The sequence below is a fragment of the Egretta garzetta genome, unplaced genomic scaffold (genome assembly GCF_000687185.1).
Source record: "Egretta garzetta isolate BGI_Z169 unplaced genomic scaffold, ASM68718v1 scaffold373, whole genome shotgun sequence".
Taxonomy (NCBI): Eukaryota; Metazoa; Chordata; class Aves; order Pelecaniformes; family Ardeidae; genus Egretta; species Egretta garzetta.
In genome coordinates this window covers 1,263,305-1,290,665 of record NW_009259184.1, presented here as the reverse complement: position 1 = coordinate 1,290,665, position 27,361 = coordinate 1,263,305, and the positions used below count along the sequence as shown (strand labels likewise).

At 37.8% G+C, this 27,361-nt stretch overlaps 1 protein-coding gene across 1 annotated transcript in view; it reads left to right on the top strand.

The window, feature by feature from the left end:
* Positions 1–27,361, top strand: part of POLA1 (DNA polymerase alpha 1, catalytic subunit) — a 205,510-nt gene that overhangs the window by 154,595 nt on the left and 23,554 nt on the right. Inside the window, exon 35 of the mRNA XM_009635688.2 lies at positions 5,726–5,822. Coding sequence (XP_009633983.1) covers positions 5,726–5,822 — 97 coding nt within the window. The remainder of the gene's footprint in view (positions 1–5,725; positions 5,823–27,361) is intronic.

Here is a 27,361-nt window from a genome sequence, read left to right as displayed (position 1 = left end):
GCTGTCAGGAAAGATGGTGACCAACAATCTCATGTTTTTTATGGAACTGGGTGTAAGTTTTCAAAAACTGTTTCTATGCTAAAGCATAAAGGCTGCAATTTAGCTGTACTTTTATTTCACCTTTTTTTTTTTTTTATGTGAAGTAGTTATTTTAGATGCACAGTTTATTTCAGCCTATTTGACACAGACCAGCACTGTGTTTTAACTACGTTTTGTGATGCACGAGAAGACCAGACTTCAGCATGCATCAGCACTGGCATGAGGCGAGGGGTACGCACATTATGAGTATTTAGCGTAATATTAATTCACACTTTGTGAGCTCTTTTTGTGCAGGAGTGTCTGCCTTCAGAATCTGATGGTGAATAGGAGCTCTGTCAACCTGGTGAGATGCAACTGCCCTGGTTTTACAAAAGAATATGTGAGGTGTGTAAAACAGGGTCTTACACTTCAGTTTATTGCCTTGAAATCATTGTAGCGTGGATAGCATTTGGATATATAAACATCCACAAAGCTGAGCTATACCCTCTTTTTGCAAATAGAAATTGCTGCACATAAGCGACGCGATGGAAAATGTGTACAGTCTATACAATCTTCGAGCAGTAGATTGAGACCAGTGGCACTTCCCCGAAAAAATAAATTACCCGAAATTTGCAGCACATTCATATTCAATTTCATCACAGCAGATGCTCATTAGTATGTTGTTATTAATTGGTATTCACTTTAGGTTTTGTTTAAAATGAAGATAATAATTAGGTTTTAATTACTGCATCTTTCTAAGGGGGGGAGGGGAGGAAATGCCTCTCAAAGCACTGAAGTATTTCCTGTACGCTTTGCTCCGTTACATCTAAGCCTTGGAAGAGTCTCTGAGACGTGTTTTTTCTGCCAAGAGACTTCTTTTCCATTTCCTTTTCTTTCTTTCTTGTTTTTAAAGTATTAAGAACTAGTTCTAAAGGATTTGTTTGATGGACATACTGAATCATATCACAGTAGTAAGAGCCACTGTTCTTTCTAATCAAATTACCAAAAAGGCTTTTCACAAAAGTAACTCTCTCAAGCAGCTGATTAATGAAGTGGTGCCACTGTTTTGTATTATAATTAATTGAAGTAATACAAATAACTTCTGTAGCCTGTGGAAATTATCTCCTTTGCAAAGCAGTCTAATAGAGTTAGAAACTAGAAGGGAGAGCTTTTCGTGGTCTTTTAATTTCTTGTTGCCATAAAAACATAGGTGACACAATGAAAACTGGTAAATGACAAAGAATATAAAATAACACCACCACAGAGAGGGCTTGAAGAAATGGGAGTCAGGAGCAGAAGAAAGCAAAAGAGCAGGAAAAAAATGAGAATGCAGAAAAGATTTAGAGGGTCATGAGTGTGGTGGGACTATAGAGAAGTATAAGAATTTGGGAGCTGCCAAAGAGTAAATAAAATATTTCAACCTATTTTAAAGGAATATAAGTACTCTAAAAAGCATTGACCATCCCATCTTACTTTGGCTAATACAGGATTTCACAATGGTTCAAAGAAAATTAATCTTAGTAGTAGGGGCATTTGTTTTTCTGGCCTGTTCAGTTGTACACCATCAAGACACGTAGGTTTTACACTCTGCTTAAAAGGTGGTTAGTAGAATAGCACTGTATCTAGGCGAGTAAAACATCAGAACTAGAAATGTTAGTTCAGTCTTCTGCTACCTTGCTGTTGTGAATTTCCATCAACTTTTCCTTCTGTTTATTTTTCCCTTTTTCCTTTCCTCGCACTTTTCTTACCTGGATTCCCTAGGTCACCATGCTGCCCTTAGCTACTGAATGGGTTTTAAAAGTTGGCGTGTTTGCCGCTCAGGCTCCCTGTTAACAGGAAGGAGGAGAATGAGGCAACTCAACTGAAGTTCCTTGGGATGTAATCTCAAACAGCCAGCACTGAGGGAGGGACCTTCTAATTTCAACACCTGAATGCAGCTGCCACCAACCTTTCTTCCATGACAAAAAAGCTGGTGAGAGGTAGTGCATCTTAAGTTCTCCTCAGGCACTGCATTTAGGGTAGGAAGATGCTCGCCAGTGCTTAAATCTTTCCAGGTCCCCTTACTTTCAGAGAGTTGAGCTTTGGCATTTCTAAAAAAGAGGAGGAAAGGCAATTTTTCCAACCTGTCTGTGCAAGATGAAGAAAACAAAGTTCCATTCCCTGTTCTTGCCAGAACGGTTACAAACCTGTGTCTGCTTCTTCTGGAAAAATCCCCTACTTGCCGACTCTGCTGTTGTGGAGGGAGCAGGACCATTCATTCTCCACTTGAAATTTCACTTTGATGTAAAAAAACCCGCATCACGGTGTGCTGCACCAGAGGTCGAGTGAGTGCCCAAGGGGCCCTTGCTCCCGAGCTGAGTTTTTAGGTATTTGTGAGACAGGAGAAGAGATGGGACTACCCCTCAGCCCAGTGTCTTGTTCAAACAGCAGCAGCTGTAGGGACAAGGCAAATACTAAGCTAGTCATTGCAGCCAAGCAAAAGGGTGGATTTGGGCACCTGTGGGGGCACAGCTGTCTTTCAGGAACTCCAGAAATACAAATGCATTGCATCTGTGGAGTCTCCTTTCCTAATGTATGCCCTAGTGAGTGTTCCCTGGCATGTGTGGTAGCTGAGCAAGATTATTTTCTTTTCATGGGAAAATTTGCTTTTCCAGTGTTCATAATTCACCAGTTCTGTTAAGAAGATACCACCAGTTTCCTGTTATGTAATCTATGTAATCTTAAATTCTTTCTGGGTAGACAGGTTGGAGATTTGCAGTTGGCCTCCTGATGCTACAGGAAACAGTTCTGCAACTGTATTAAACCTAGATTTCTTTAAATTAATATTCTGTTGGTCAAAGCGCAAGGAATTTTTTTGTTTCATCTGTTATTCTTATGTTAGAAACTTATTTTTTATGTCAAAGGAGTGAAAAATTGCTGAATGCAAACTATATGCCTTTGGTATGTTCATCTCTTTATTGCTGTTTTAAATGCAATTTAAAAAAAAAAAAAAAGTTTGTTTGGTTGCATGGGAAGAACAAAGTGTTCTTTCCATGAATGGAAGCTGTCAAAGAAGCAGACTTATCTGCTGAAGTCAGTTCTTAATGAAATCAAGAAATCAAACATCATGGAACAAATAAGAACTTCAAAATAGGGTTTTATTTTCATGTACTCACCATTCAGTCTTTCATGGGAAGAAGAATGGATAAATGATGATACAAATTTAGCCCAAGTTCTTACCATAATGTTAGGGGATTCAGGTTTTCTTTACACAAAAAAATCACCATTAAAAGTAAAATATCACTTGAGTTTGAAGTTTTAGGGATTGGGCTTTTTTCCCTTTTTTAAACCTACAGGTTATCAGAAATCAAGGAAATACAAGAAGTGATGATACAAGTAATTCCTGAAGTCCTTTTAAATTTAAGGTACCTCTTCCTTGGATTCCTAAGTATGCCATAATACTCATATTTAATAGCATGAAAATCTTCAAACGCTTTTGTTTTCTACCACTTGCTAATTGTAAGATGTGTCAGGAAGCTAAAGGGAAGGAGATACTAGCACATTATCAGTGAAAAAAAAATTGTGTGTGCGTATATATATATGTCTCTATGTATGCATGTATACATTTTTACATACTGATTTTTGTATTTTCTTTATCCATTTAAGCAATGACTTTCAATTAGCCTGCCTACTAGTATCAGGTCACTAAACTCTATAGCTGATGCTTTATTCTTTCATGTGGGTTGTCATTCGTTTGCTTCAGTTGGCTGGCAAAGGTTGTTGTATATCCATTACCAGCAACACAGCACTTTGCATTTCTGAATTGACAAGCAGCTATATTGACCTAGCGCTTATTATGGGTCAACAGCTGCGTTAACCGACGGAAGGACTGAGGGGCAATTAAAATGAATTGGCAAAAATATATCTTCCTAATTTACTCCAATTTGTTATTTATGCTAACATTGTATGGCTTCTATGGTGACACTAAACAGAATGGACCCAATAATGGCAATTAACATAAAAATATAATGGCTAATCAAATTGACAGCAACTGTTTCTCATCATCTCGACACACAATACATTATCAAAACAAACTATTATGAAGGAGGTAATTTCAGTGTTCTATTCAACCTGCTTCATGTGTGCAGTCAGGGAGATGTGTACCAGCAATTATAGCTGAATCTAAAAAACTAAACAAATAACTTAATCGCTGTCGTCCTCCTTTTTTCTTCTTCAGGAAGCAGTAATCAGGATTTACTAAAAATAACTGGTGTATAATAGTATAATGATGATGCATATCGTAGAATAGCTAATAAGGAATAAAATAAGCTTCTGTGTGTCTTTTTTTAAAATAGGTTCACATGAAGTGGAAAAAAGTATACTGTTAAAATATATAAAAAATAACTAGGCAGTAGTAATAGTTGTCAAATGTCTCAACATGAGTTGCTTAATAGTTATAGATACTTTATAACAATAGTTATAGATACTTTATAACGTCTCAGCAGAAGTGTAAAATTAGCTGAATTTGGTAACAAAACTTGGCTTGATTGGGTAGAAGAGTGAAAAGCTAAGTTAAAGCAGAATTCCAATAAGCAGAAATAGTTTACCAGTTGCTGCTCTTCCACTGCATTTTCAGGATCGTTCCTTGTGGTATACCGAGTCGCAGTTTTACGTTGGTCTAACCACACCCTTCATTGGTTTTATAGCTCATCAGGAAAATCTTCAAGAGTTCGTATGTATCTACATGTGTACTAAATTTATTAAAACGGACACTACTTCCACATCTGATGCTGTTAACTGTTATCTCATTCTTAATTAGGGCTGTCGTAATACACAACTCTTCGAACCCTTGCTGGCCAATATTTGAACTCCAGTATCTTAAACAGCAGGGACTGGAATGTGGTTTTATTGAACAAGAGTTCAAGAAGATTAACTTGAAAGGGTTTAGTTGTAGCGTGGGCAAGATGGATCTCACATCTATTCAAGCAATCTTCTAGTGCACAGAATGACGACCGCGATACGAATGCGTACAGGCATGTACTTTTGCACGAGAGGAACAGCACAGAGGCTTGACATCACTGACATTCAGAGTATTTAATTGAATATCATATTGCACATGTACACACCTGCAGATTTTTGAACTAAGTGTGTGATTACTAACATGCAGTAGCCTTCACAGATGTGTAGAGCAAGGTGATGACATAGCTGTAAAGGTACATATGCACCTGTTCTTATTTGAATGGCATGTTCGCAGTTTATGTAACCACAGCTGGGGGGAGGGAGAGAATACAGCCAAACACCTGTATTCATCAAAAATATACATTATTTCTTTTTCTTTTTTGAGATCATTGCATTGTACAATGTCCTAAAGCACTAAAGTTATTCCTTTGTCCCGTCATTCTTGTGACTTTTGTTTTGTTGCTAAAGCATTATTGCAGTACGCGTGTCTGTAAGAATGGATAAATGCAATTTATGTTTCTATACGAGTGGATAAGTTTAATATGATTTATATAAATGCTTGGTGTAAATGGTGAGAAAAAAGTGTATAGATGTAATAAAGAGATTTTGCAGCAGAAAAATAATAATAGTTCCAAAATCTGATGTGAATGGCATGTATAAACTGTTAGAAAAAAACAGAAAGAATCACTTTTTGATAGCAGACTTAGAAATGGGTGCAAGAGATACACTTTTGAGTTAGGTTTTTAATTACTGTCTTCTTACATTACAGTATTCTGATAAGGCCCTGTACACTCAGCTCTGCTTTTACCGATACATTTTTGATGTGGACTATGCGATGGATAAAGTGATTACTGAAGATGAAAAAGGTAAATTTAAATTTTTAATTAATTAACTATAATTTAATAGCAACTTGCATGCTAGAAACTAAACCTACATATTTCTCCTCTTCAAATCTGAAATATGAGGCTGTGATCTAAAACAGAAAATAGAAGAAGAAAGTATGAATGTAGGAATCCCCTGTAAGAGGAATGTGTTGTGTTGGAGTTAACCACTTTAAGAATATATTAGGTCTCCTTTCTTCTTTTGAAGCGACTGTGCTTTAGAAAAAAGTGCTTTTCTTGCATTTTATACCATTAGAGAAATCTCTTTGCTTGAAGTTTGAAGGACATGTCAACTTCAGTAAATAGACTAATTAAAGCATATGTATACAATATCTAAAAGAAAATCCAATAAAACTTCTGTTCAACTATTAATATTGAAGAGACACCTTTTATCAGGGAGAAAATGATGGCACAAGGAAAGCAGTAATGCTAACTGTCTACAAAGCTCTCTTAAATATACAGATTAAGCTAATATTAGGAAGATTTTTTTTTTCTTCTCTTCTTCCAATTACCATAACATTTCAGAACTAAAACATTTCTAAGCTGTAATGGATCCAGGGGTTTTGTGCAGCTAAGTGATTTTTCAAGCTGACAGAAGAATATTTCTGAAGGCGGGCTAATGCTTGGCCGACTTGGAATTCTGATTAAAGCCATGGTTTTGGGTCCCACTGTTGAAGTGCGTTGTCCACAGAGAGCACTTCTGCTGCATCCTCTGTGTGGTGCTGGTGGTGCCTGTGAAGAAAAGGTGCTACTACTGGAGACTGCTATTCTTGTCGCTGCTCTGCTGCCACAGGCTTCCCCACCCCTGCCCGGCATCACCAGCTAGGTTGCTGGGTGATGGAAAGAGCTTAAACAAAACTCAGTCTTTCTAAACGTTATTTTGATAAGCCTTATATGAAAATCAAAATCATGTCACCTCTTAGGTAAAAAATGCTCAAATAAGCGAACAGTCGGGGTTTGGCCTGTTGTATCTATGTTTCTTCTTTTGGAGGTTCTCGTTTCCTTTCCTCATCCCTCTAAGACAGTGAACTCACTCTGATGCTCGCACTTCAGAATGATTTCATACATCCAGAGAAAGTCACGCTGTATAGCCATCTCATTCTAATACAACTTTGTAGGTGTACTGAAGGAATGTCACCTGGTGAATGCTACTGCTAGTTGAAACCAAATTACTTTGTGTGTAGAACTCTGGCCTAATATAAGGACATAAGAGTAGGAGAGGCTTCATGGGTGATTACATCCAGTCCCCTGCTACTGCAGACCACCACATCTTTAAAGACTGCAAGTTTGTGACGTTTCATTTTGAAACCTATGGGTGGTTCTTCCCCTTCCACTGCTATTCAGGATGCGTTTCAGACCCTCCTTGTTCTATGATGGCTGAAAATTCACTATTATTTTCCCATTCTAACTTGTTTGTGGGTGGCTTATGTCCATTCACTAAATTTTTATTTATTTCCCTTTCCTGATGTTCTCCTCTATGCTTTTAGAAACAGTGGTAACACCTCTATTTTGTTTTAAACTAAGGCAGAGACACTTTTGGGTTTCTTTAGGAAGAATTGGTCTCTGCTGCGTGATCCTTCCTCTTAGCGCCTTTGTGTGCAGTCTTTTCTGGCTTGAATTAGTCTTTGAGTATGAGAAACTAGAAATTACATGGTATTTTAGAAGGTATCTATCCAGTGTCTTGTATGCTGGATCTGTACACTGGCTGGAAGTACCTCTGCTGATGCTTTCTTGAGTCACCTATGCCCTGTTCATAGCTGTATCATATCATTAATTTGTAGTTAAGTAATGATAGAAATCTTGAGGTTTGAGCATTTGTTTGTTTGTTTGTTCGTTTTCCTCCTGTCATTTTGGAACCATGAGTTCATATCTCAGGTTCATGGTATTTTGATTTACTTTAATTTTCTTGGTTTCATTCATTTTGGACTGCTTAATCTCATTTGTAATTTTAGACTTCAAGGTTGATGAATTATCCCTGAAAAATAGTATAGTGGCTTCAGCATTCAAGTAATTTCTTACCTTCTGCCTTAATCAGAAAATGTTTATTGGACCCTCACTGGTAATTGGAGAAAGTTCAATAAAATTAATTTCCAGAGTAATTCTCAAGGAATTGTAAGAACTTCTGTTTTCTAGTAACATGTTACTGATTTCATATACTTAAATTTAAAACTCTGTAGTATTGAAATGATTTCCACATTCCAATTTTGTTGTAGTTGTGAAGTGGAAATTTAGTGAACTCCCCTTCATAACATGAAGCTCTTGTTTGTTTTCCCTTGGAAGCCAAAAAACTTTATTTCCATGCCATCATTCACAAGCCATTCTGTCCTTGACCTGTGATCAACATCATTGCTTTTATCAAAAATTGTGGCAATGTTTTAATTTAGGTTTTGTACATCTTTGGTGTTTTCAGTCTCCTTTTTACTTTTCATGTGACTAAACCACTTACTTTACTGTTGTTTTGATTTTCGTTTGGGGAGGGTTTTGCTTTGGTTTGGGACATTGTGTTTCAAAGCCTAAATTGTGTAGCAATTCTACTTTTTATTGCCATTTTTCCTGAGTTTTTAAAGACCAGTTGTTCTTCTTGTAGATTCTGTTTATTCTTAGTAGTGGCTTTAGGTTGTTACTCATCTTGGAGTATTCTTTTATAAAAAGAAAGATTTTTACAGTGGCTGGAGATTCAAGATATAAGTGTGTTTTCCACCGTAGTTTGAAAGAACTCATGTCTTCTCTCATTCAGAACCTTGAGATTTCGCTACTAGTTCCCTTGCGTTTTCTATACTTGCCTCTTCAAAATACAGAACTTTAATTACAGAAAAGGTTTTGTTTGTTCAGCTATTTATGTTGAAGGTCCATACTATTTATTGAAATGGAATCTAAAATAATAATTGTGAAATCAGTGGGAGTTCAAAAAGGCATTCAGCCTACTCCCTTTCCTTGCAAGAGGATCAATACCACAGTCTACGTTTTAAAGACAGGCTATATTTAAAAATCCTCTGGTGATGCAGGTTCTACAACTTGTCAGGTTTTACAACCAGTTTCTTCTGCAGTTTCACTGTACTTCCTATAGAGAGCTCTTTAAGATGAATTATGCTTTCTGAAGCTTATTCCATGCATGATGAGTGATAGTATATTTTCTTTCTCTTAGAGTTTTGCATATTTAAAACCTGCATGCTGTTGTCTTTCAACTACAAACCTGAATTTTTTTGAGGAACGGGGAGATTTTTCCACTTCTCTGCATTTTTTTTTTCTTTCTAATAGACCTTCAGTAATTCAGATTTATCAGTGGAATACAGAAGAAGGATTAATTAACGTGTTTTGCAGACCATTCTTCTGTTTGTTTATACCAGTATGGTGTTTATAATATTTGCAACAACATTGTTCATTCGTGTTTCATTTGTGATCTACTGTAATGATTGTATACTGTTGTTGGTCCATCTTTTCCTGTAAGAATCAAAAATAAGCTGGTTGGTCTACATGATGCCTTATTGTTCAGTGACTGGTGAAGTTAGCTGTCAGTTAGACCATCCAGGAATATCTGGATTATATAGTTACGGGTCTTTAGTCCTATTATTAATAGTAGCATTTATCCTCCAAACAAATGTTTCCAATTCACCTGGAAGTTTATGGTCTGTCATGATGGTACAGTTAACATTGTGATACAGTGCAAGGTTCTTAGTTTTCACACTACACAAAATGAAATTCTGAAATTCCTCGCCATGTTTCTAAATCAGGAACCATTGCACAGTTAGTATTGGATCAAAAACCAATGTAATTTTCAATATCCCCGTGACAACCCCCCTAGTTTAAAGATACCAATAATACCACAAGGGCTGTTTGTTCTGAATTACTTCTTCAATCAGGAAAGGAAAAAGTGCTCCACTGTGACTAGTAACACACTCAAAGTGTCAAAGTGTTTTCAGCACTTTCTTACGCTTAGTTTTTCAAAGCTGGGTTGTGGGTTTAGTCAGACATTGCTACCTAGGTGAACAGTCAGAGCAGCAAGAAGCAGCAGGAGTAGCAAAGTAGTAGCATCCTCTGTTTATTTGGGTGAAAAAAGGATAGGTAAACTGTCACTGGTTTTAAACACACAATGTTTAAATACAGGAGTATGTTTGCTCTGTATGCCTTAACTTCAGAAGAGGAAACCAGTTTATTTTTATGGCTATGTCATCAGGAGATCAAAATAGAGTGTAGTAAGCTTTGTATCACTATTCCATTCAAATATTGGTATTGTTAAATATTCAGAGATATTACTGTTTTCATTTTGCTTCTACAGTAAAATGAAAACCTTTAAAAACTAAGAGAAATGGAGCCCACATAAAGCTAGTACAACTACTCTGCCTCAGGCAGATGTCTCTGGCTCAGTTCCCCCTCCTGGCATCAAATAGAAGTTTTCATGGAAGATAAGGATGCTGCAGTCCCCTTATTCACAATGACTGCAGCATTATTCCAAAAGCATTGATATCACTGAGGTTGTCTATGGTGCTGCAGGTTTTTTTGGAGAAATAGGATCCTAGTCATAGGATTTTTTTCTATTCCATACGGTAGAAGGGGACTGCAAGTCACCACGTTTCCACCATCCCACTTCTAAGCGAGGGAATGTTGTTCACAAGGCATTTAAGTGTTTCTGGGGTAGAAATTGCAAAGGTGTTGCGGTACATTCTTTCACAGAATATTTTCAACTACTGAGCTCATGGTTATTGGATTCCAAAAAGTCTGGGCATATCTGTTTAATGGGTAAGCAGAAGAAAGTGAGGATGGGTGGAAGATAACTTTTGGGAAACGTGGTTTGTTAGGAAGGCCTACATCTTCAAGGTATATGCCACTTTGCTGAAATAGAATGTAATTGTTTTGATCATATACTTACAGACTGCGATTTTGTAAAAGCAAATGCATATTCAGAGGATATTTTTACACTTCTATCACAGCTTTGTGTGTACCTCACTCCACCCTTCTATACAAGCACCAAAAGTGCCTATTTTACTTTATGGATGAATAAACTGCAAAATTGTGTTGGGAAAAATGAAACTCTTCAAAGCTGTGTGACCTAGACATAAAACCATAAAATTCATCTCTGAATATTTGTATGAATCCTGTCATTTCGGTGTTGGGTGTTTTTCCCCAGTATGTTCATAACTTGGCGTGCCAAGTAGCAGGTTGAAGTGATTATTTTTTTATAGCTCTTTGAAAGAAGACAGTCTATCATGGGGATGTTGGCAGAGCTGCTTGTTGGTGTGGTTTAGTCCATGTCCTCCTGTCCACTGGTGACAATGGTGAGACCTGAGGGAGGGAGACCGACTGCAACTGGGGTTGAAAGGATGGGCCTGAGCAAGGAGGTGTTCCTGCTCTGAGATAAAGTGTGAAGATTTAGTCAAGAGAAAGGGAGGAGATCAGGGGTGAGATGGGGCTGGAAGGATTGTATTGTATGTGAAACTAGTGTAATGAAGTGGAGACTTCTGGGATCAGAACAATTTGCCGCGTTTTTATCCATATACAGGCAGGAAGGCTACAAAAAAGCACTTGTTGCAAGTGAAGAAGAAAGGGGATGTAGTTATCTATGTGCACTTTCCAGGGGAAGATAAGGAGAAATTGTATTGATAACCTACATACCTATGTCTCTATGCATTTATTTTTAAGATGGCAACAGCTAAAACTTGGCATAGCTCTTTTCAGAGAGTACGGTTTGATAAACAAAGCATTTCTGTTTGCGTCACATCTCCAGACGCTATCGCAAAGACTTCAGTTCACTATAGTGATCTTTACATCCGAGCAAACAAATGCTCCTCTGCACATTTGCTGTCAAGTACTTTGTCTTCCAATCATGTTGTTTTGAAGAGATTGTAAAATAATAATTTTCAAGAATTTAATCTTTGAGTATATCTTCAAAAGCACTTGTTCATTTTTTCGTTAATGTGTTGTTTTGAAGAGGAAGATTTCTGAACTTTTTTTTTTAAAATTTGAGTCACCGTTTCTTGAGTGTTTTTTAATGTCGCTAACTTTTTTGAAAGCATAAACTATTGAAAATTACTCACTGTAGGTTTTTTTGACCCTTTTGAAGTAATGTATGGGCAGTTAGCTAATCTTTAAATCTTAAGTTATCCTCCCATAATGATCTTACTTTTTTTATAGCCAGTTGGACATTTTTAATGTGTAACTTTTTCTCCATTCTGTTTCTGCTCGTGTGGTCTTTTTGTTAAACTTACAAAAATCTAAGTAAACCCCATTACACTGTACATTTCTATAACCTTTTCTCTGAGTACAAAACTTAATGGGCTGTGACACCTCCCTTGGGAGTTATGGATTGTTGAGTTATTTGCTCTGCTTGTGAAAGAAATAAATAAAAATAATGAGTAAAAACCATTATGATATGTCTACAATGTGGGAAATCTGTGGCGTGACAGGAGTGCATTTACTGTAGCTCATATCACTGATAAAATGGTTTTGCTTAATGAAGACTTTTGTTCCTTGCACATTGTATTAATGTTGCACGTGGGATGAAGTAGTGGCTTAACTAACTTCTGGCTCCTCCTGAATTGGAATGGTTATTGGACCTCTTCAAATAAATATCCTGCTGCTACAGATAGATTTCTTTTTTTTTTTTTTTCCCCCTCTCTCTCCTCTGTGTGTGGGTAAAAGTGAACAGAAATATCTTCTCATTTGCATTTCAGGATTTTTTTCCTACTTAAGTATATAGATACATGCCAACTTGTTCTAGCCCATGCAATGGTGTGGTCTATCTAATGTCATTTGCCTCCTTTATCAGTCCTCTTTTGAGTTTCTCTAAACAGAAAATATTTTTAAAAGCTCTTTTTTCTTCACTGTTTCTTTTTTATCTGCAGCTCTGCAGCTCTTTGTCATTTTTCTTAGAGACCTTTGTCTTTCTGTTTTCCTCTCTCTTAATAAAGTTTGGGGTTGGTTTTTGATGGGGGGCAGTTCTGTTGTTGTTAAATGCAAGTCAGAAGTGACAAGACTTCTTTCAATGACTACTGCTTCTCACAGCAGTAAGCTCTTTTCTCTAGTGGAAAGTGCAAGACTAGCATGTTTTTCCTTTTAGAAGACCCTTAAGTTTGATGGATCTGGCAGTGTAGTCAAAAAAAAAATAAATCTGTCTTTCAGATACCAGAATTCTGAAATAGATGCTAATTTTTTTTAAATTATTTTAGTAGAAATGGGAAATATAAATATAAACAATTTAACTCTGTATAATCCACTCAGTATACGTGTGCCTAGACATCAGAAGGATAATGTAAAGCTAAGGCTTTAAAGAGATTTAAAAAAAGGTACAATTATCTGTATGATTTTTAAGTCTCATAAGAAATGTATTTTAGAACTTGCCAGTGATGGCTCATAATCACTTTGATATTTTGAGGAAAATGGTAGCTTTAAACAGATGATACAGAATTTATTTTTAAAAATGTATTGTGCTTATACAGTTGATGGCTTTTATTTCCATAATGTTTTTTACTACATAATTATACATCTTAATTACGTAATTACCGTCATAATTATTATGTAATTACATGTAGTTCCACTAATTACAAAATCAGGAAGTGTAATTATCTACTAAAAACTTTCTGAAATCTTATTTGTTCGCTAGAGATTATTTAAAAGACCAGTGACCTACTGAAGATGGTGTACAGTGTTGTACATGATGCCAGCTCTCCATTGCCCTTTTTTCATGGCCAATATAGTTTGAGAGGGTTGTGGAAGGACTGTCATGTCTTTAATTATTATTTCCCTTAAAATTAGTTTGGAAACCCTGACGGTATTGCCTGCAAATTTGGAGCTTCTTAATTTTTGTCATTGATATCTTATATCTTCAAATTCAAAGATTCTGTAGCTGAACTTAGAGAAAGTTGCATAGTTTCAGTTAACACTTTTGTAACTTTATTGTTTGTATTTTGATTGAGGGTATCTGGTTCAGGTATCTGGTGTCAGTTATAAAGATGTTTGGAAATTGTTTCTGGCCATGTATTTGTGGAGTGAAACATTGACACCACAAAAGATAGGGGGAATGCAGCTGATTTCTCATGGGCCAAAGATTTTTTTTTTTCCCTGTTGAGTAAAACTGCTTTTTTAAAATTTGTTTTCCTGTATTGATATGTTTGTGGGTTTGTATGCTGATTTATAACATACTGTTTCACATATTTGGTTATAAATTTGTCTAACCATGCAGTTTGAAATCAAAAATTGTCTACTGCATGTTAGAGAAAATAAATATTCAGGACATTTTATGGCTCTTTTGTCCTGATACTTTATTAAAACTGAGCAGATAGAAACACTGTTTTCTATATATTAAATGTCATGCACTCCCTTTGATAGACTGAATGAAGAGAATATTGGAAAGTGTTAGATTTGATGATTTTTTTCATTCTGTAGCACTGTGATGTATCCAAATGACATCAGAAACACAAAGCTTTTTCTCATGACAGCAAACGTGCATTTATTATGTACCAGTATCTAAGTAAGCCACCAAGGGGAAAGTGCTTCCAGTAACAGAAAACAGAATTTTTGTGAAAGGGATCATGTAAAAAAATAAATGATCACAATTTATGATAGTAATAAAAAGGAAGAAAATTGTAATGTCTGGGTCAGAAGGGAAATGGTGAAATAGAAACAAGAAGAAAACAGGTTACTGGAATATTGACAGTTCTGTGGAACGCTTCAAGACTTACTACTATGTAGGCACATGTATCGGTGCATAATTTTTCTGTGCTTATTATATAGGGCAACTGTTTCACTATATACTTGCCAAAAGCTATTTTAAGCTCCCAGACTTGGCCTGGGTCTGCAGGTGATGCAAATCTGTCGTCATCTTGATGTTAAATGTGGTTACCTCAACTTGTATCTGCTAAGCTTGTGAGTCTTAAGGCAAATTTGTCTCCAAACCAGTTTGAATTATATTGACCTTTAAAAGAAACAGCTAGAGTCCTTATTTGTGAACACAGATTGTGAAAACGGGATCCTTATTTGATCTCTTAAGATTTAAATTAATGCAAATAAAATTATTTTAATTATACTTAGTGAAGTATAATAACTGCACGGGAGACATTTCTTTTGAAATACCTTTCTGTATCTTTAACAAACAAAGAATTTATATCAAAGACATGACAAAAATATAGTCATGCTCTTTTCTCTAAGAAATGGATGGAGATGAATTCTTCCCTTTATTAAGGACTAGAAGGCTATGTAGAGAATAGCATAATGGAAAATATTTGTTTTATTCCATAGGGGACACAAAAATGGTGCATGATATATGTATAACAATGCAGCACAAGACAGAGAAATGTCTAAATGCAGCTTAAATTTGGTTTATTAAATCAAAAAATACTTCCCTTTGTAAAGGAGTGTTAAATTTGTGTCATCTCTCCATCAGAAAAATGTGTCAGTAACAACCAATCCAGACTGATCTATTTCTGGGGGAAAAAAAATTATGAAGCGCTTGTAGCCATGGGTGTTACTGCCATGAAAATAAAGAGTGCACAAGGAACTCTTTGGAGTATGTATTTCATAAAAGCGTGTGCGAGCACAACCGCTACCTCTTTGCCTTGCAAGCTGTGCCTTCACCTGCACGGTGTTTGAGCCCCTCTCTCAGCAAAGCCCTCTCTCAGCGTTCCATGACAAAGTGTGGCTCCACAAGACGCAAAGAGAGGGCGCTACCTTCTTCCTCTTAGTTATTTCGAGGATCATCTCTTCGTAACAATACAACCACCAAATTTCAGGTTTCAGGCTAATGTAATTCCATTGGCGTTTGAGAACAAATGAGTTTTCCTTCTCCGACAGGCCAAAATGTGGCTCAGTGTTGAAGAAGAAAACCCTGCAGGATGTTCTGCTGTCCTGGCTTGTCCTTCTTCTGTCAGGGGGCTTAGATGGGTGGGAGAGGCGGCTCGTCGGGCTGGGGAGCTCTTTGTTTTTATCTAGCGGAAATGAGTTTGGAAGAAGTTGATTTGATCCTGCCAGGATTACAACTGTCAAGTGCATCTCAAAATGTTTTCCTATCTTATATTATTTAACTCAGAATATAATAATGTAATTATTTTGACATGAAAACGTTACGTACTGTGGTATTTCCACTTATCTTTAAATAGGCATTTTTCACTTTGAGAGAGATGCATGCAGTAAGACAAAACAAAAAATGAATAAAAAGGAATGAGTGACAGCCTAAGCTAGTTTATTTAGATGGTAAAAACAAATAATATTTGACGTTAATTCCAAGTCTGTAAAATTCTATTAAAACATTTAACTAGTTATGATATTGTTTTATATTTCCGGTGTAACAATATATGTTGCATAAACAGCCAGCAGAACGCAACAGTAGCACGCTTATCAGATTAATATTTTTCTTAGAAAATTTGTTACATGTTCTTAGGGGAGGGCAAAGGAGTGTTAAAAGGAAATTTAAAAATATGTATTATTTTTATACTGCTCACAAATCATATATATGTGTATTCACCTTATATTTCTTTTGGTTTCAGTTGTTGGTTGATTGGTTGGTTTTTTTGCTAGAGTTGAGCCTGTGGTTTAAAACATCCTTAATGAAAGATAGTGGCAAGTGACCAAAACAAATATCGTTAACATGCTTTCTAAGAGCATTAGCTACCATGCTTTTGAACAGTGATGGTAAACTATAGTAATCAAGAACTTGATCTGGAAAATTTTTAATATTTCATACTTTAAATTTTGTATTGTACAGGAATCAATGGATTTGAAATTGGTCAGCATGTATGCAATTTCATGATAACTTGACACGTAATTCAATTGTTTCAAATATTACTTGATTTAGGAAGTCAAAAGTGTAGCTTCTTTGTTGGAAACAAGTATATGTCCATAGTTTTGCAAAAGCAGCAGGTGTTGGAACGTAAAATGCATGCACTCATTGAAGCACAAGTGCCGCAACTCTTCTAGTAGTTGCATTTAGAGAGAACGAAAGAAAAAGAGGTTCTTATCTAAAGGTTTAGTTTCTGAAAGTCTGGATGCAAGTTTAAAAACAGTACTTCTATTTTTTTTCCATTTCTGTTCTCCAAAAATTTATCAGCTGTTTTCCAGTTTAAGCCATGCTTCAGATACCACAGTGATGCAAGCAGCCATGAGGGCGGCCTAGTTATAAGGACAGAGCAAAAAATTATTTTCTCAGTGTTTGCAGAAAAGGGAAACTGTGATATTATTCAGAAATTACAGTGAAGTGTCCATGCCTTTTTTAAACTTTTGAATACAATCTGAAGTCTTTGCTTCGTTTTGGTTTTACTGTATTGCTGTGGCAAATTTTGAACATGAGACGTATTCAGTCAGGAGTTCCTATTTAGACAAAACATGCTTTTTGTTTCAGTATTTTGTCTATGAATGTATAAGCGTGCCTGTGTTTCTTAGCAAGTACCGTAAAGGATCCTTTTTGTTCTGTCACGGCATTCAACACTAGCAATTTTTAATACATACATGTATTTTCTGTCCTACTAATGAATATCGATGCTGCACTGACCCATAGGGTGTAGGTAACTTAAATACAGCTTGTTTTAAGCTGTCCCTCCAGCACCCACTTTTGCCTGTGGTACCTGTGGGTTTCGAGGCACCTGTGGTGTGGCTGGGCACTGCTCCCACCGCTCTCCCTTTCCAGGTGTCTCTGCTGCCCTGCCAAAAAGCACTCACTCTCACTCATGTAGGTCCCGCATTTGCTCAGGTCTTCCAACATGAAGGTATGTTTCAGAAAGCGAGGATATTCCTAAGTGAAAAGGAAGAAGTAGTTCAAGTTATGCCAGCCACTGTAAAATGTTTGTCTTAAACTCTAGTATAGTACCTAATATGTGCAGTTTAAGAGAGCGGGTTTGATGGCAGTGGCTCAGCACCTGCAGTGCCAGTTCATTGATGCATTCTGGTTTTCCTTTTTTCAGTTCTATTAACTGCTTTTTAGGAGGGAAATATGATCATCAGGCTAGATTTTTTTTTTTTTTTTTTTTTTTTGAGAAATGATAGGCATGCTGGGCTTTCAGGAGCCCTCATCTTCACCACTACCACCCTTTTTGTTTTGTTTTGTGGTTTTTTTTGTTTTAAAAGGCTTACTGTTTAGAAGTCCTTTGGAAATAGCTTTCAGTTTCCTGCTGCCATCAGCATCCAGTGTCACCTGTGTTTTAGACCCACATCCTTCCAGGGGTTGAGGTGCTGGTGTTTTACTGTTGTGAAAGCCCTAGGCCTGCCATCAGATTACACCTTCACTAAAAAATAGATGTGAAAGGAGAGTAACGGTACACTCAGACTTTACAAAGGTTTTATGAGGATAAATGAAGGAAGGGTAAGATATAACCACAGATTACTACAGGATAAGATAAACAGGTAATTACCATGGTAAAGCCCTACATTGCACATTCATACGTTAGGATGCCTTTCAGTTACTTGTCTGTGTGCCTCTACCCTGACTGTAGAAACAATATTAGTGGTTCAGCATTACACTTCAAAAATTATGTTGCACTTTGAGAGGATTTGAGTTGCTGAGGATTTTTTTGTAACATACCTGCAGTCTGATATGCTATCGAAATACAAAAATGAAAAACAGTTCAAATTCATTGAGCCAAATACTTTCTCCTCTTTAAGTCTCCATTGTTCTCTGTAAAACTCCTCCCTAGATAAGGGAGGCCAACAATATCCTGGCTTGTATCAGGAATACTGTGGCCAGCAGGAGTAGAGAAGTGATCATCCCCTTGTACTCGGCACTGGTGAGGCCACACCTGAATGCTGTATTCAGTTTTGGGCCCCTCACTACAAGAAAGACATTGAGGTGCTGGAACATGTCCATAGAAGGGCAACGAAGCTGGTGATGAGGGGTCTGGAGCACAAGTCTGATGAGGAGCGGCTGAGGGAACTGGTGGTGTTGAGCCTGGAGAAGACGAGGCTGAGGGGAGACCTTATTGCCCTCTACAACTGCCTGAAAGGAGGCTGTAGCGAGGTGGGGGTCGGTCTCTTCTCTCAAGTAACAAGCAATAGGATGAGAGGCAATGGTCTGAAGTTGCGCCAGGGGAGGTTTAGATTGGACATTAGGAGGAATTTTTTCACCAAGAGAGTTGTCAAGCATTGGAACGCGCTACCCGGGGAAGTGATTGAGTCCCAGAGGTATTTAAAAGACTTGGTTTAGTGGTGGAGTTGGCAGTGTTAGGTTAATGGTTGGACTCGATCTTAAAGGTCTTTTCCAACCTGAATGATTCCATGATTCTGTAGCAATTACAGAGTAAACCTTTCTTTTTCACGGGGAAGGGAAGGGTTGTGGGGTTTATTTACTTATTTGTTTGGTCTTTGCTTCTTAAGAGACAGGTAAACAACTTCCATTTGTCTTATCAAACTCCATAGCACTATGTTGGTACCGTAATCCAGGGCCCAACAAAATATTAATACTAAGGTACCTTTTTATTAGGCTGTCATAGGGATTCATGTGGGTCTTTTTGTTGAACAGGTTGTATTTTATAAAGGAAAGGAGAAATGCTTATTCTGAATTATACAAGGAAAGAACATTAGTGCAAAAGAAGAATAAAGACATAAAAGAACAAACCAAATGTATGAAGTGAATTTGACAAAAAACAGTCCTAAAATTCGCAGTACAGAAAATGTGGGAGAGAGTCCTGAGAAATAGAAATGTTGAAGGATTTGGAGAGGCAACAGTAAATGAAACTAATTTGCAGTACAGCTTGACAGTGAAATAGTTCATTGCAAAATGTAGCCCTTGTTTTTATGTGTTGTTTCAATCCAGTGAGGTTAAAATTAGGTCCTGCATTTCCAGTAGGAGCTCCCCAAACTTTGGATTACATTATGGTTGTACTTGTTATCCTGTGAGAAGATTTTCTTGATTAGGGAATTGTTAAATAAGAGATGTATGTATTATTGAAAACCATTGCACAATTGTAGGCAGAGCCTTACATTGACATTGGTCATCTCTGAAAGAATTCTAGAGTTGGGTTAGTTAGAAAACAGGTCGTTTTGTATCATCTTGTTCTGGATGTGTAAAGCAGGGAAGGGAAAAAGTCTCTGGGAAAGGAAAAGTATGTAGCAAAGAAGGGGGTTTTTGTTGTCCTCTAAACATAAAATCTGATTTGGGAGGAAGTCTCCCTTTGCAGAAATCAGCAGTTTTACAGATGGAGCACATCCTTCTTGGGAAGTTTCTTCAGCAGTTGCAAGCTGATGTTTTTGAAATGTCTGGAGTAGGCCAGTATTTCTGTTGAATAGTACATTTTTTAAGGCAATAATTATGATAAACCATGTTCTTAGCATAATTCAAATTGGTATATATACTTTGGTTTTAAAAATGGAGTTCTTTTGCAGACTGTGAACTACAAACAACACTCAGGGAAAAAAACCCACTGTTGAACTTAACACAGAAATTTTTACATTTAAGACTTTTCAACAATGTGGGTGCTTTGTGTCACCAACTGGGCCTAACTAAGAGAGGCCCAAGGAATGCCTGAAGGTCAAACAAACTTTCCATTATAAAGCAAAGCTCTCTAGTGCAGTATATCCCAATTATAAAGACAATATAAATCACCCCAGTGACAGGCCTTTTATATAGTAAGAAGCCACCCTTATCTTTTCAGCTGATATACATTGCCTTTAAAAAAAAGAGTGAGTGATGAGTTAGGAAATGAGCTATGGTAGGCAACAGCAGTGAACTCAGGAATGAGTGGGGGTACACATAAAGTACTCCTCCATTTAGATGAAATCCATCTGATGCTTTGCTTCGATAGATGCAAAGCGGGGAGAGGAGTGAACAGAAGATCCTTTATCTTTACATGGGTACGATTTTCTACTCAGACGTAGATGATTCACCACTGGATATGCCTCCCAAAGTGGTGTGTATATGGTGATATTTGAGGCAAAATTTGTCACTCACGCTACATGTGCAACAGTGAGGTCCTAGTAGAGATGAGAGATTAATATCCGTAAAGTATGAAATAGCTCAAAAAGCCAAAGGGTCACAGGTCAGTGAAGTGACCAAGAGACTGCATACATCTCCCCTCTGTACTGGCAATGATGATATGCTTCCCTAAGTTTTTTCTGGTGCCAAGACTATAAGAAGCAATGTTCTGTATGAACACAAGAGAGGTGAGATCCACTTCTGCACAGAAGACACCAGTTAAGTGTTAGCAAGAGAATCACAGAATGACTGAGGCAAGGAGGCAGCTCCAGAAATCACCTAGTCCAACTCCCTGCTCAGAGCAGGGTCAGCTACAGCAAGTTGCTCAGAGCCATGTGCGTTTGGGTTTTAAGTATTTCTATGGATGGAGACTCCACAACTTCTCTGGGCAACCTGTTCTACCATTTGACCACCCTCACAGTAAAAAAGGAAGGCAGCATGTTTACGTCGAATTCTTTGTAGTTCATTCAATTGGTTCTCATTGCCTCTCGGTCTGTCACTGGACACCATGGAGAGGAACCTGACACCATCTTTAGTGCCCATATCTGATATTTATACAAACTGATGAGGTCTGCTGCCTTGAGCCTTCTGTTCTCCACGTTGAGCAGTCCCAGCTCTTTCAGCTTTATTCACCTCTCTGATGAATGCTTTGGTCCCTGTAATTGTCTTTGTAGCCCGTTGTTGCACTCACTCCAGTAAGTCCATGTCTCTCTTGTACTGGAGAGCCAGCACTAGACCCAGCATTCCAGGTGTGTCTCACCAAGGCTGAGCAAAGGAGAAGGGTCACCTCCCTCAACCTGCTGGTGATGCCCAGGGTACTGTTGGCCTTCTTTGCTGTGAGGGCTCATTGCTGGTTCGTGTTGAGCTTATTAACGTACTCCTTAGCTTGTTATATAGGTACTTGAGTATATAGGTACCGTGTGAACAGGGGCTCTGCTGTTCCCTTTCTGTCTCCATAAAGCAAAGCAGACATTCCACACCAAATATCACTAGTGGAGAAAACTCCCTTCAAAGGAATGCACTTCATCTGCACTGGCTTTGAGGTCTCTCAAAGTTCAGGCATTTGTATGTGAATTTATCAGCCTGTGCTCTTTGGTATAGTGGAGAGAATAAGGCAGTCGCAGGGCATGGCTCAGCTAATCTCATCTGTACAAGGCTGGTATGGATCACACCTGAGAAATGACTCCTCTTTGCTGCATTGGCTATAAAGAAGATCCAGGGTGACCAGTTCAGATCTAGAAAGTAGTATTACTGGAAAAGTTGTACCAGAGACAGTCCATTAATTTACTGTGTTAGATGCCAAACGTGGAAAACTGTTACGTACAGCACTCCAGTCACCTCAAGGTTTTTCATCAAAGAATAAAAAATAACATCAAAGTAGTTTCCTTTATCCTTCTCCAGTTACAACTTCTGTTGACTAAAGCAAAGTGAGAAGATTGTGTTGCTCTGAAATAAACCACTTCTGCATCCCAGAATAACCTATTTCTAAAGTACACATAGCTAACTGTAAAGACCTGGGGAAAGGCATCTAGTCATAAATGTTAACCATGAGGAGGCAGAAAGCCGTAACTCCCACCACTCCTTTGGAAAAGTCTATTGTGAGGTCTGCAAACCAGCCTGTTAAAAATCACTTCTCCCACCACTCCTTTAGAAAAGTCTATCGTGAGGTCTGCAAACCGGCCTGTTAAAAATCACTTTCAGAGCAGAGTTCTGGCTTCTGTCACGGGAGCAGGCTGTTGTGCTGTGGTTATTAGTAGAGAAACAGAGGGTGTCATTCTTCTAAGCCCCTACTGGTTTTCAAAGGGACAAATCTAGAGACTAAACGTCTTGTATGGGGTCATTTGGAAATTAATTTACAGTCTTCTAGGTGAATAGCTATTATCTATTAATAGCTGTTCTTTACCCGCGAAAGATTTTAGCAGTTAAAAGCCAACTCCATCAACCTCTGCTTTTTCATATTCAGTAAATACAGGGATTTTGATAACTCCAGACGAAGTTATCCTGAGGAGGAGTTTAATATTCTACAGATTGTAGCACATAATCTTCCTTCTTTCTGCTTGAATGTGAAGCATGAAAAAGGAAAAAATGCATTTATAAAGTTGATTTAAGAGAGCAATTTAAAAATATATTTTCTTATAACAGAGCAGCCTCAGATAATCCATTATTTTACCTGTAGACGCTCTTTAAGGAGGGTGGAAGTCAAAAGGCATGCATGGATTTGTAAGTGTATCAAGTTAGTACACTAAGATCAAAGGCTATCTCTGGATGAGGGACTTTGCACATTCTCTTCCAGATCAGCTGCAACATCAAGGACAGGAAAATCTGCAAAGCATTTTGTTTGCTGTGTGTTCAATCTCCTGTCATCTGCTAATGCAGTCTTTGTCAGAAAGTACTTAATGTTGTGGTACCCAAGTAACCTGCTTCCCTGTTCCACGTCCATTGTTCTGCTGAATGCATATCTCCTATATTCCCTGTTCAAAATTGGAGATGATCAGCAGGCACGCTTCCCAAGGAGGGAAAAAACCCAAATGTATTGACATGCTAGTGGTGGGGCTGGTTGCATCAGTGGGACAGAGTATACTGTTGTGTCCTCAATGGAGTATTGGCAGCTGAGCCTGTGATCTCTCGCTGTTTCAGAATGGCCGGTCTTACGTTCTGTTGAAGGGCAGGATAGAGGATACAAACTCCTGCAGATTATATGGGTGGGGGTCTCTGAAAAGAATTTGCTGACCCCTGTATCAGAAGAGCTGCGGGGGTGTGTTACCCAATTCTGTAGTGTCTTGGGATGAATTAGGAGGGTTCGGGAAGAGCACACAGGGAGAAACAGGAAAAGAAAAGAGAAGTTGTTTAAAAAAATGTAAAATGTTTGGATTTAATTTTCTTTTGAAATTGGCTAGTGTGTTAAAACAGAATAATGCACTTCTTGATGTGACTCTACGCTACGTTAGAGCAGGGGTGATGTTCCTGAGTGCTGAACCCTGGTGATTCTTCACCTTCTCAACTGCGTTTCCCCAGTGTTGCAAGTTAAAGTTGGCAGGGAGTAGTTTATCACGTTTGCTTTGTGAAAAGCTTGCTTTTCAGGAAGTTTGCCCAAGTTTGCTTTCCTGAAGAGGGTATAAGCTTCACCGGGAGCGGACAGCAGTTACTTGGTGTCTTTCTGTGCGCATTTTGTGAAGTATGACTTATTATTGCTTGGATTCCTTCATCTCTGATAGAGTCTAATTAAATTAGGAACAGGTAACACAAGTTTGCCAGCAATGGCTTCTTTTTCCCCCCAGTTAATCTCATACCTGTGAAGATGACTCTGCTGAAAGCGTTCCCTTGCAGTTAGCGTGCAACTATCCCGTGACACGGTGGAGTGTTTCAACTCTTGTCACTCTGGCATGTGGCAGAGGAGAAGACATCCCTCGTTTCAGTGTGTGCTGGGACAGTTCTTGCATATCATTTGCGCTGTTAACATACAGAGTTTGTAAACCACTATCTGTAAACCAATGGGTACCGGGGAACTGGATGTTCCTGGTCCCAGATACCAGTGGTAGTGAACATCAGGTGACTCAAGCACCAGCAACTCCCGAAGGCAGCGGTTTTCTGAGGAAGTTTGACTCTATAATGCACAGAAGTTTTCTAAGGGGGAATAAGTACTTATTAACAACTAGTATGACAGGAAAAAAGGGAAAAGTTAAAGTTTAAAAAGGGAAAAAAATAGTGGTTCTTATTTAAATTCTGTATTGGTAAAGCACATGAGTGCATCCAGGAAGAGCAGTATGTTGGCAGTTTCTTCTGTTTTAATACATAGCTTGAAGGTGCATAGACAGGTATGTACCTGTATGTACCTATAGATATGGGTCTCCTGCAAGCAAGTACTGCAATATTTTGATGGTGTTCTAGAGAATGATGTAAGACTCCTCTGCACATGATCTGAGAGAATTCTGTGTTGGGCAGCCATTCCAGAAATTTATCTAAGTAGCCAGGTTCTGTGGGATTATTTTTTTTCTGGAATTATGTATATCACTAGGAATTATACATTAGTCTTGCTCCTCACAGTCAGATAAACATTTAATTACAAGTGGGCAGGGGTTTATTAAATGTTTTTTGGTTTTGGAGTCTAGCATGTTCCCTTTCCAGATAGAAAGGAGATATGCTTCTTTTTCATCTTACCTTTGTTTTTTTCTGGTGCTTTGGGGATCTGTTTTACCTCCTAATGTGTAAAATACTGTGTGGGAAGTAGGTGAAGGTAAGGTTGAAAATGACAGTGAGTTAGATCTCAGACATTTGAGACTGTCACAAAAGCTCAAATTTAAAAAATGTGTTGTTTTAATGTTGATATGTAGCTAACAGTCTGCAGCTTAACTTGGGATAAAGCTAGCTGTTATCAAATACTTGAACAAAAAGTCATGAGTAAGTTGTGCCAAGTGTTTATTAAATATAGACTTACCTGTTAGTATTTCAAGCCTTTTTGGATGAAGTGCCTCATGTGGTGGTTGTTCTTTGACCAAGGGTGTGGGCTTTGTGGTTCCGTCATAAGTAAAATAAAGCAACAGTATTTAATTCTGGCCACATGCTTCATCCAAAACTAGATCACAAACAGCATTTTATTTTGTTTATAGTTGATCTTCTGCGCAGCAGCAGATGCTTTAGTCTGTTGTCATCTCCCCTGTTTTAGCGACTGTTTTTGACAGAGCTATTTGCTTTCAGGTGTCTTGTTTTACTTTCGTGTATGCTGTCCTTATGCCTGATGTTGTGGGAAAGTCATTTCCTCAAATCGACAATGGTAACGATTTGAGTAAGTAAATGGCAATTGAATTCCAAGTCTTCCAACAGCACTGATGTGCTGATATACCAGATCATCATTCTCCAGAAAAGGCTTGTCTACCAGTCATCTCCTGTTACAATCTAAGATATCTTTTGGATAATTCTGCTTGATTTGAAACACTTTCAAAAATTCCCTTGTGTGCAGATGCTAATTAGCGACTGACTGGCTGCAGTCTGGTACAGTGCCATTCCATTTGTAAGTTGGTTCCAGTCTCATTGATCAGCATCGGTTTCCATTTTCTGGAAAAATTTTCTCAGCCAGAGAAAAATGTGCAGCCTCCAAGACCAAAATCCACGAAGCTAAGGTATGGCAAGCATGACAGATGCGATACGTAAGACAACATTGCTCTCGGTATTTTTTGAGTGGGAAATAATGACATCTCTGTATTTTTAATTATGTGAATTACATGGGAGCTTGTTCTGCTTTTGAAAGTGTGTGTTCTTTGTGTATGACAGGCTTTATACTGAGTTATTAGTAATCTGTGGACTTATTTGATTGCAGTCAAATATGCATATTTAATATTTGCAAGAACTCACAAAATTCATTTAAATATGAAATACAGTTGAAACACGTTATAAAGAGCAGTCAAACCTATGAAGTCAAGTTACAATGGGTTATTGCTGTTAGCGCACTACCCGACTGCACCTTTTTATTAAAGATTTGACCTTTCTATTTGAATTTTCTGGCTTTTGTGGTTTTAAGCAATAACTTGATGTGTAAGATGCTTTTACTAGGAGAATTCCTTTCCACCATCCTGTTTTTAATACTGCAGGGCTTTAACTGGTTTTGAATATTTTAAGAGTTCTGGTTGTGTAAAAAAACCCAATTAATTGCTTTTGAAAGCAGGCCATGTTACCAGCTGTTGATAGGTCTGCTTACATCTCTTTTCAGTGTTTTTGTGAACAACTGATCAAATTAGATTCGTCACTCTTGGCTAGTGGTGATTTTAACTTGAAATGGAATATATTAAAGCAGCCAACCACACTGATTATATTGCAAGCCTCATTTAATTTCATACATTCACACATTATAGTGAAAAGCAGGATTTTTTTAAATGCGTGATTGTGACTGTACCTTAGCGACTCCAAAGGTCATCTGTAATCGGTGCATAATTTATTAGTGTTAGATACCTGATTTCTGAAAGCATGTTCCACAATACTACATATACATTAAAGGTGGAGAGCGAAAAAAACCTCTAAAGGTCCCTTCCAACCCAAAGCATCCTATGATTCTATGAAATTGTTGTCATTTCACCGATATGCTGCAGTTCTTGATACCGTCCAAGTCCTTACTGGTCGGTAGGCTGCTGCATTGAAACCTTTGTACATAGTTGGACAATTGTTACCTATAGGTCGCAGAACTGTCCGTTCCCAAATACTGAGGCACAGGAGCATACGTTAGACCTTGTAGAGATGGCAATGTGTTGTTATGAAGGTGTTCCTTCTTCTAGGTTATCACATGACAGTATTTTCCTGCAGTGTTCACAATAATATATTTTTCTTAAAGCTTTTCCTCACGTCTTGTTAACTGGCACCTTCTTATAACCTACGGGAAGCTTGGTAGAGTCTTCTAATTGAGAGTCAATAGAAATGCTGACAGAGTAAATTTTTACGCAAACTCCCTGTATTGCTCTCCTTTCCGTTGCCTTTGAAAATACATCTCTGTTATTCCCCTGTACTTGCTCAGATGTAAACATCCTGAAAGTTAACATTGTGAATATTTGGTGTTTGCAAAGTGGTATCAGTTTAAATTCACGTTTCAAAGCAAATTTTTCAGGTTTGCACATAGCTTGATGCAAAAGAGTAGTAGTTACACAGTAGCTTT